General features: G+C 39.2%; 1 protein-coding gene across 3 annotated transcripts in view; it reads left to right on the forward strand.

Annotated features, from left to right (window-relative positions):
* Positions 1 to 3,046: 3,046 nt before the first annotated feature.
* The window catches only part of WDPCP (WD repeat containing planar cell polarity effector), a 253,491-nt gene continuing 246,080 nt past the window's right edge, over positions 3,047 to 10,457 (forward strand). For all 3 annotated transcript variants that reach the window (XM_019516598.1, XM_019516599.1, XM_019516600.1), the window contains exons 1-5: positions 3,047 to 3,134; positions 4,896 to 4,940; positions 5,973 to 6,023; positions 9,593 to 9,663; positions 9,920 to 9,979. In XM_019516598.1, the coding sequence (XP_019372143.1) occupies positions 3,074 to 3,134; positions 4,896 to 4,940; positions 5,973 to 6,023; positions 9,593 to 9,663; positions 9,920 to 9,979 (288 nt within the window). In that variant the 5' untranslated portion in view covers positions 3,047 to 3,073. The remainder of the gene's footprint in view (positions 3,135 to 4,895; positions 4,941 to 5,972; positions 6,024 to 9,592; positions 9,664 to 9,919; positions 9,980 to 10,457) is intronic.

Below are 10,457 nucleotides of genomic sequence, written 5' to 3' on the forward strand. Positions count from 1 at the left end.
AGACAAGGAAAGCATGAAATCAGCAAAATTAGGCTGCTAGATTTCAAAAAGGCGGATTTCATCCAACTCAAGGAGCTAATAAGCATGGTGTCGTGGGAAGATAGATTGAAGGATAAAGGTGCCCAGGAGGGCTGGGAGCTTCTAAGGGGAACAGTATTGGAAGCCCACCAAGAAACCATCTTGATGCGATGAAAGAACAAAAAGAATGACAAAAGAGACCAATGAAGCTGCACAAGGAGCTTCTAAAATGCCTTAAATGCAAAAGGAAGCATATAGGCTATGGAAGAATGGGCAGATCAGCAAGGAAAACCAGGAAACAGCAAGAACCTGCAGGGACAAAATCAGGAAGGCAAAGATAAAGAAGAACTGCACCTAGCAAAGGAGATAAAGGGTAACAAGAGGAGGTTATATAAGTATGTTGGCCAGAAAAGAAGGACCAAGGAAGTTGTAGATCCTCTATTAACAAGCCAGGAAGAACTCCTAACTGAAGATGTAAAGAAGGCAGAGCTACTCAACAGCTACTTTGCTTCAGTCTTCACAAAAAATTAAGCTGCACCAAACACCTAATAAGGATTATCTGGATAAGGAAGGAGACAAACTGAGGGAGGAAATAACAAAAGATAAGGTCAGAGAGTTTTTGTTGGGTCTGAATGAATTCAAGTCAACAGGGCCAGATGAACTTCATCCCAGGGTCCTGAAGGAACTGGCAGAGGAGATCTCAGAGCTGTGGGCAGTGATCTTAATGAAGTTGTAGGACAGGGGTTTTCAACCAAGTGTACCCCTTCTGACTCAAAGTTTCATCTCCTGTACCCCTTATATTTTTTTCTTGTTTTTAAGGGGGTGCAGAATGAGGCCTCTGCGGTGCAGGAGGGAGTGGGGCTGAGGCAGGCGCTGCACAGCTGGGGCAGGACAGAGCTGCGAGCAGCTCATTCAGGGGGCACATGGAGGGGAGGCGGCTCTCACCTCTGCATGCACCTCAGGAAGGCATGGGGGTGGATGCCTCCAGATCTGCTTGAAGGGTGGGGCGGGCTGGGCTGCCCCAGTGGTCGGGGAGGGAGTGGAGCTGGGGCAAGCTCAAGGGCTGCCCAGCCAGGGTGGGGCATGGGACTGAGCCACCTGGAGGGCATCGGGGGTGGCTCCCACTACTACGCATACCCCTGGGAGGGCATGGGGGGCATGTGCCCCTAGATCTAAGCAGGGAGGGGCAGGCAGCAGCCGGGGCAGCACTGGACTCTTCCCAGAGAAGGCTGGGCTGGGCTGCATTTGGGGTGGGCAGTGGCGTCACTGGGAGGAGGTTTGGGGGGACTATGGCGAATTCTGGAGTGGCTGCAGCCCCCCGCCCCATAGCCCCATTCCCATAGGCCCCCACTGTGAGGGAGGGAGTGGGGCAAGAGCAGGTGCTGCACTGCAGGGTGGAACCCGGGATTGAGCCATGTGCACCCCTGGAGGGCATGCAGCAGGGGTGTGCCCCCTGAGCTGTGTGCAGGACAGACTGGGGCCAGGGCAGCGCTGGGCTTTTCCTGGTAGAGGGTTGGGCTGAGCTGCCCTTGGAGCGGGTGGCAGTGGTAGCGCTGGCTAGTTGGCCTTGCCACTCACCATATTTGGGATCACAAAGGAATTTTATCTCATGATCAGATTGGTATGGACTGTGGGAAGTTTTGACTTTCTCTGTAGCGGAGGGCATGCCCTTTACCCAGGACCTCTTGGGTGTATATTGATGGCATTGGCTGCTGAAGTTCCCCTACTTTACCTGTGACAAGTTAGGGTATTAGGTCTATGTTGTGTTGGGGTTGGTGGTAGTCTTATGTAGGGTTTAGCTTGTGGTTGTATGGGATGGTTTGAATAGCAATAATCCTACCTCAGGCAGGGGGTTGAACAAGATGACCAGTGGAGGCCCCTTGCAGTCCTATTTCTCTATGACTCTGTCACAAAAACCTTCAGGGCTGCTACCTGAGTTTCTGTACTCATGTTTACAGAGTACTACTCTCTTAACATTTATGTCAGTTATTCACTTTGGGGGAGAATAGTTTTACAATCCTCCTTTCATCACAACTTCTTAGATCACCCCACTGAGGGTTGTAATACTACTTGGACTGTCACAAGGGAAATGAAGAACCCAGCTTGAAAATGAAAAGGATTATGGTTACTGCCTTACTAACTGTGGTTCTTTGAATGTTGCCTCTACATATTCATGTCAAATACCTATCCTTCCTCTTCTTGGGATTTCTTGCATTAGACTCTTGGTTTTAGCCAAAAAAAAGCTTAAGGCAGTTGGTATATGTAGATCATGCACTATGTTCAGAAAATTCCTGTTGCTTGTTGAGAGGAAAGGGGAGAGTCATAGTCCTTATGACTATGAATATGCAGAGATACACTTGAAGGATTTCAGCTGTAAGTTGTGGAGTGTCTTTGAGGTGTGGGGTTATTTTCTTGTGTATTGTTTTATTAACATCACCTCATATACGTAAGTTTTATTTGATAGGCATCAGTTGCCTTGGTGAACTTACTAAATTAATAAATCACCAAGTTTCTGATTTAGAAAGACATCACTTGAGAAATATATTGATATTTAACATTAATAATGAGTGCCTGCACATCTCTTGTGTTCAAAACTCTCTGTTGACCTTACTATGAGTTCCTGGTGTGCAGGGTTTACAGAATTAGACCCTAAAAGTACATACTGATATTCATAAACTAGGCTGTTAAAAAGTGACTTCAGGGTTGTGCAGGGCTGGGCAGGTTGGCACACACAAATGTAATAATTGTGCACATAAACAGCTGCAAACACAAAGTTGGAGGCCAGCTTAAGGCTGTCTGTCAATCTGCCCCAGATATTGATTTATCCTTTCTCATAATAGCAAATATTCATCCTCTTATTATACTGATTCATATATAACACAGAGTTTGCTGATGCTGAAAACTTCACCTTTTATATAAACTATCACCAGTGACAGGGTCTTTTACCACCTTGTTTCCAAGGGATTTCCAGTTTCATTGGTGATGGAAGGTAATTAATTTGCACGTGTTGTTTCTTTCCTTCCTTTGATAGGGCTGAGTTTCCATCTGCCATCAAATGTCTTTCTGCCTGACTGAGATGCACCTGTGGTCTTTGAAGAATACCCTACATATTAGGGGTAAGTCAACTGTGACCAGATTCCATCCTTCTTCTGAAGCAAAATAACAAAACGTATCAATGAATATTTGAGTGATATAAAATTCTAAATACACACGTGAAGCTTATTTTCAAGTTGTATGAAGATATTATCTTTGAGCACGGTCATGTTCCTTATTTATCTCATTGGAGCATCCCTGTAAGTTTTGAAGGCTATTAAGTGTACATATAGTCTGGTTCATTTTTTTCCTTCTAAGTAAAGCAGCCAGGCATTGCTTTACTATAGGTTTCACTATAATGACTAGTTTGGATGAATGAATATCAGTATTTGAGCTGATTGCAGAGGCATTATAATTTGTACTTTAGATGTAGCAATCCTTTATTGCTCATGCTCTAGCTATTTGGAATAGAAAATCGGTATTTTATACTTAGAATAATATATTTATCTTATTAATCTATCATTCTAGTTTTAGGAGTCATTTGAGATACATGACTAATTACCACCCATGTGGGAAAAACCTTTATACTTCTAACCTTGTTGATGTTAAAATTCAGTGCTCGACAAACCACTGGTTTTGAAGTGTTTGATATTAACACAATGCATATTATGATATCAAGCCCCATCACAGTTTTAACAAGATGCCTTCTAGTAATATTTAAAAACATGCATAAATGTATGACTACTGATTCCCTGTCTCTCAGCATTTCTTCTCTCCATAAGAGCATTGTGTAATAACCAAATATTTGGTCAAAAGACGGACCAGAAAAAAACCTGCAAGCCTAAATAAAATAGGTACAATTATAATTATTTACAGACATGTTATGGGGCTGCTACATATTAGAACCCTGACCTTTTAAATTGGGCTTCTTTGGAGGATCCAGATCTTTAAAAGATATTTCATTGTTTTCAGATCTTTTGGTAATGGATTCCAACTTAAGATGGTTTTGTATATTATTAATGCTATTTATAAAATCACATCTGCAGAGAAGATAACTGTGATAAATTGTAGAGCTATATCCTAACTTAACTTATCATTCACTTTTGACCACTTCTATCGTCTGTCATCAGAGCTTATTTTAATATTCTAAGTCCTTGTACAGATACGGTATTCTATTTTAAAATCAAGTGTCCATTGACAGTTGATTACTTCTTCTTTCTTCTCTTCATGAGGAATTCATCCAAATTTGCATTCTCCCAATATCAGGATGAGAGAGATGTAATCTTGGGCAAATTTACATTAAAATATTATGACTTTAAAGTCATTACAATAACTCAGAGTGCTCCATAGCTAGAAAGGGAATGCTGAATTATTGGTAAGACAGCGTGCCAAAGTTCATGAGTATTAAAAATATAATTGTTGCCTTTAGGGCAGTGATGTCAGTCATCAGGAGACATTCTAGACTATTCTCAGATACACCCTCTACCAATGATCATCTCATTGTGGAAGAACATGAAGAGATGATGATTAGGAAGGTGGTAAAGGGCATATTTCTATATCAGCAGTTGAGGGGAAAACTATAATGGATATGAAGGAAATGACAGTTCAAAGGGAGATTAAGTACTTGTACACATACCCATTGAGTCATTACTTATTGGCTATTGAGAGTCCCACTTTCATATATAACGTATATGGTGTAGGAATTACTTATATACCTCAACATGTTGCTTCCTCCAGCAATACATAATTAAAAAAAAATAAAAGGTTCAGTTTAATTTCTTAAGTTGTATTTTTCCAAATGTTACACAACCATTAAAATTATATATTTTCTCTCATTTATATAGACAGTGATATTGGGATCCATCAGTACTATGACAAAAAAGAAACAGGTAGAGTATAAATTGTATTTACCTACAAATGAAAAAACTTTCAAATGTTTAATCTACTTTGTTTAGCTACTGGAATTACATATGAACATAGCTATGAATTTCTTCTTAACATATAGAAGTCTTTATATTTCTCTAAAATAAGGAAAGATAGAAAGTCTCTTCTGAACAAAGAATAAGAAAATGTAGAAAGAGTTTCTTCTGAGTAATCTGAATCTATTTTTTAACATTTTTATTTCATTACATAGAAAGAATAGAGAAATAAATGCATAGTCTTTAGTCACAACGTGATTAAATACCTTTTATATAGACACTATAACCAAACGTTGGATCAGTGAGGCCTCAGGGTTTATATTCTATGCCTAACAATCTTATATGTGCTATAGAACAATTAGTAAACCTATTTAACAACATGATTTAAATGGATTATTTTGTTTTAGATATGACCAGTTGAATATTGGATTCCAGTAGCTTGTTTATTGGAATCCCAGCAGAGGGCATCATAAACGCATGAGAATGCACTGTCGTTAGTTTCCTGGATCCTTACCTGATATCTGAAATAGGCATTTCAGAGCGAATGATCAATTTTCTTTATCTGATTAATCCTGTTAATCCTAGAAGTTTCATGACGGGCCAAAAGGTCTTTTCAGCTAGAGTTACTTCCTGTTCCTGGCCAGGTTAAAGTGGAGGCTTGTGTGGGCATCCCATGTACTTAGCTTGGTGGTTAATATGCTGTCTCCATGATTCTGATGACAGACTGACTCAGCTTCTGGTCTGGATTCAGTTGCAGCTCACTTCACTATCTGATCAGATTGGAGGCTCAGTAATATTGGCCCACCTGTTGGGCTGCATAAGCCTTTCTTTCACTGCAAATTTAAGATATCTGACTATGAGGTGAAAACATCAGGTCCATTTTAATTTTGTGCAAATTTCTGTGTTTTATCAAAATGTATGAATCTTCTCTCTAATGTATTAATATTTGCTGACAGCAGTTGTGAGGATTATCATTAATCTTTTCATTCTTTTTTATTTTAGTATCACAAATGAAGTATGGTTACTTAGAAGAGAAGCAACAGCTCATGGAATGTAAGGGCAGTTTCTGACTTCCTTGTTGTAAAACTGCATTGTTTTTAATTGCTGATGCCCCTGTCAAAATGTTAAAATAACCCCTTGGCTTCAAACTCAATTTTCTGCACATACCATACAGTAGGAGATGGACCATCATAGAACTATAGAACATAAAACAATAAAAAAGTTATAACTAATTCTTTCTTATGTATATAGATTTTTTATGTCAGTGATCATATTAGTCCACATTCCTTCTAATTTCCCTTGCCAAAAGAAAACACAAAAATAAACTTAACCCAGAACTCTTCAACATCTTTATCAATGATTTTGATGTGGGGGTGAAGAGCAAATTGGCCAAGTTTGCAGATGACACCAAGTTATGGGGGAGCATGGTTACACTTGAAGATAGGCTGCAGATATAGGCAGACCTAGACAGGCTGGTAGGTTGGACAGATCAGAACCAGATGAAGTTCAACATTTAAAAGTGTAAAGTGCTCCATATGGGGACGAACAATCTCCAACATACTTATAGGCTCGATGGTGCCAAACTGACTAGCACCGTGACTGAAAGGGACCTAGGGGTAATAATAGACCATAGTATGAACATGAGCCATGAGTGCGATGCTGTAGCCAGCAGAGCAAACAATACTTTGGCATGTATCAACCAGTACATCTCAAGAAAAACCAAGGAAGTGATTCTTCCACTTTGCTCAGCATTGGTGCGACTGCAGCTGGAGTACTGTGTCCAGTCCTGGGTGCTGTATTTCAACAAGGATGTGGAAAAGCTTGAGAGACTCCAAAGAAGAGCCACTCATTTGATCAGATACTTGCAAGGCAAGCCATATGAGGAAAGGCTGAGGGACTTGGGCCTCTTCAGCCTAAAAAAGAGAAGGCTGAGACGGGACTTGGTAGCAGCTTACCACTACATCAGGGGAATACATCAAGGGCTCAGTGAACAACTGTTTACCAGGACACCCTTGGGGAAAACCAGGAGTAATGGCCACAAACTCCTGGAAGACCATTTCAGGCTTAACTCTAGGAAAAACTTCTTCACAGTCAGGGTGTCCAGACTATGGAATAAGCTCCCTCCAGAGGTGGTGCAATCACCTACCCTGGAAATCTTCAAGAGGAGATGGGTGGTCACCTCGCTGGGGTCACCTGAGCCCCATTGTCTTTCCTGCCTAATGCAGGGGGGCTGGACCTGATGATCCTGCAAGGTCCCATCCAGCCCTTTACAATCTATGAATCTTCATATCAAATTTTGTCTGCAGTTTATTAGGAAACACTTAAATTAGTGAATTTCAACTCTTCACACATTTCTAACACAGACCTTCAATGGAAATAAAATAAATGTTAAAAATCAGCTACATCTATGGAACATTTTTACTTCTGGATATAAATGGTTATAGTATTTTAATTTATTCTGTTGCAAAACAAAGTTAAATAAAATCTTCTCCCATCCTGAGTTTTGTAATGACTGCAGAGTCACTAATAATACTATATTTTAGATTTTTTTATACACACGCACATATGTGTGTGTATATATATGCGTACACACATATATGGATACAAATGATAAAACATATAACATACATTACATATTACATACATATCCTGTATTGCATAATACAAAACACATATTACATATATCACATAACATATTACATAAAAGCTATGAGAAATATAATTGCTTTTGATGAACTGTTCCTTTCCTTTCTTTTAACATTCTGTCTCATCATATTGGAATTAATATTATAGCCAAATTCTTGTTTCAAATACTTATACTGAACTCCCGTTCTCATTAATTCACTTGGAGTTGCATGTATGTGTGATTAGAGATAGAATTTGCCCCAGAACTTCATATCTTCTTGCAACCTAATTCTCAATATGCATGGACAGCTCTTGTTTCAGCAGAGCTAATATAGTTGTGCTGTTGGCAGGGCCCAAAATTTAAGGATCCTTATAAGATGTTTACATCTCTTGTTTATTGTGGAACATTGTTCTACATAGACTTTTCGAGAGAAGGGTGGGTTGTGGACAGAGCAGATTTAGTAAATATTGAATGCACTGACGCACCCGCCAACTCCATTCCTAATATGTGATGTTGAACGGAAGCACAAGCTACCATGCCTTGTTGATGTAGTTACTATGATGGACTACATGCATCCACTACTGTTCTGTGGTAAGATAATAATATTCTTCCCTCACCAAGTCTTACTAAACTTATCAGCGCACAGCCCAACTGTAACAGTTCTGTTCTAACATTAGGATCACCCTACAAAATTCGATATAAAAGTTTTTTAATGGGTACACAGGGTCATTTTGTTCATAAATGCTAATCTGGTATTTGTATGAGTAAGTTCGTATTTTTTGCATATTTAGATAAGTTGTTTGCTTATATGAAGGAGCTTATTGAAAATGTGATCTTATGTGCCTAATTAGTGTTGTTATAAGAGTTCAATTGACACTGGCTTTGGTCCAGTAGATTACAAAGGAAAGTTATATGTTTGTGTGCTTTTTTTGTTTAAAATTATATGCATAGTACACAGGTGAAGGATTTTTCTAACATTTCTATTTTAAGCCCTTTTCTGTAAACTTGACTGTACTAAGTCATTTGGTCTGAAAGCTGACATGCAAACTGACAGTTCAAAGAATGAAAGTTTCAATCAAGTTTCATTTAAATAGTTTAGACATAAAGGTTTTTCAACTTCACATGTTTTTATTATATACTCATGGGGAACATTTGCTCACTTTTAAATAATGACATTTCATAAATTATTAGAACCCAGTCGTTAGCCAGGAAACAAGCAAATTGGCTTTGACTCCACAGGGAGCTTTGCATAGCTAAAGACTACAGGGTTAATGTCTTAAGCCAACATTTTCAAAATTGTTTGTTGGAAGTTTGGCAACTAAATCCAATTAGTGAGATTTTTAGAGATGTATGAGTATCCAGGACTTCCCTGTGAGTGATCTAAACAGTCATAGGTGCTGATCTGCACTTTTTTGTATTTTCTTTTTGGCTAGGCTTGGTTGGTCACGCTCTTAGGACAATATTTTCTGTAATAAATGCTTAAATTGCTCCTATAAGTAATACACTGCACAATTACCTGTAAACATTCATGCATGCATATTTTGCAGACACAAATTAGTATCTGCTTTTGAAAATGTTGCTGTTAATGTTAATTCAATGTAATAGTAGCTGTCTAGGATGAATCAGGAAAGAGTTGATCACTTGCATCTCTCTGAGTTGCACATACTGCACTTGGGAGACTTTCCCATGGCAAATGTTTAGCAGCTGGATAGGATATTCTTCCTTGAAAGCTTTATCCCTGATTGCCATGGTGAAATCATGGTAGGTGAAGGTATTTTATGCTCTCTGTTTCTATGACAGAGCCTTTCAAAAGGATATCATTTGACAGTGGAATCTATACCTGCTTCCCTCCAATTATAAATGCATTTCTGTATAAAGTGTATGTTTAAGATCATTCCAGTAAATCTTGTTGACATTCCTCTACACCAAAATTAAATTAAAAAAACTGTTAAAATTTAGTTTTTGACTGTTTTTTAATTTTTTTATTATTTGCTAGCTCGAGATTATCCTTGGATACTTAAAAACAAACGTCCAGAAAAACTACGAGATACCCTCAAGGAGCTGGAGGTACCTTTCAGAAAGTTTAGAGTATGGCAAGAAATAATCCGGTTTTGAATCCCCTTTCAACAGCTTTAATTTTCATAAAGGATCAGCCCTTCTTGTGATGACAAATGTGCTTTTGTCCAGTGGGCTGTTCCAAAACAGTTGCATCTTTGTTTGTGTGGCATGCTAATCTCTCATGCTTGAAAATCAGAAGCACTTTAACCACTAGTGACAATGTGTACAGCCAACTCCACTCTCTCTCTTTTCTGTTGTCCTTCAGGAGTTGATGCAAAACAGTCAGTGTGTGCTGAGCAAATGGAAGAACAAATATGTCTGTCAGGTAAAATGTTTTGACATGATCTTTAATGTTAAGTCAATGGAGCTGAACAACCAGTCAGTGATTGATGCTATAGTGTTATAATGTTAACTGGTATAGAAACCCTTTGCGGGGTTTACTGTATAATTTAGGTTTATAAACTGAAACAAACAACACAAAAACAAACTCTCTGGTCATTTTCACTATCAAGAATTACATAAAGGCCTTGTTCTTTGAAATGCAAGTTCCTTTGCTGCCACAAGAGTAATGAGAGTTGAGGGTATTAAGTGCCTCATTATTTGGGCCCATGCAAAATCCAGTGTTAAAACACTGGGGAGGACCGGGTTAGAGAGCTTCTGGAGGTGCTGGATGTGTTCAGATCAGCAGGTCCAGATGTTCTCCACCCCAGGGTGTTGAGGGAGCTAGCAGGGGTTATTGCAGGGCCCTTGGCACGGCTTTACGAGTGCTCGTGGTGCTCAGGCCAGGTGCCAGATGATTGGAA

The sequence above is a fragment of the Gavialis gangeticus genome, unplaced genomic scaffold (genome assembly GCF_001723915.1).
Source record: "Gavialis gangeticus isolate Ggan-Ray unplaced genomic scaffold, GavGan_comp1, whole genome shotgun sequence".
Taxonomy (NCBI): Eukaryota; Metazoa; Chordata; order Crocodylia; family Gavialidae; genus Gavialis; species Gavialis gangeticus.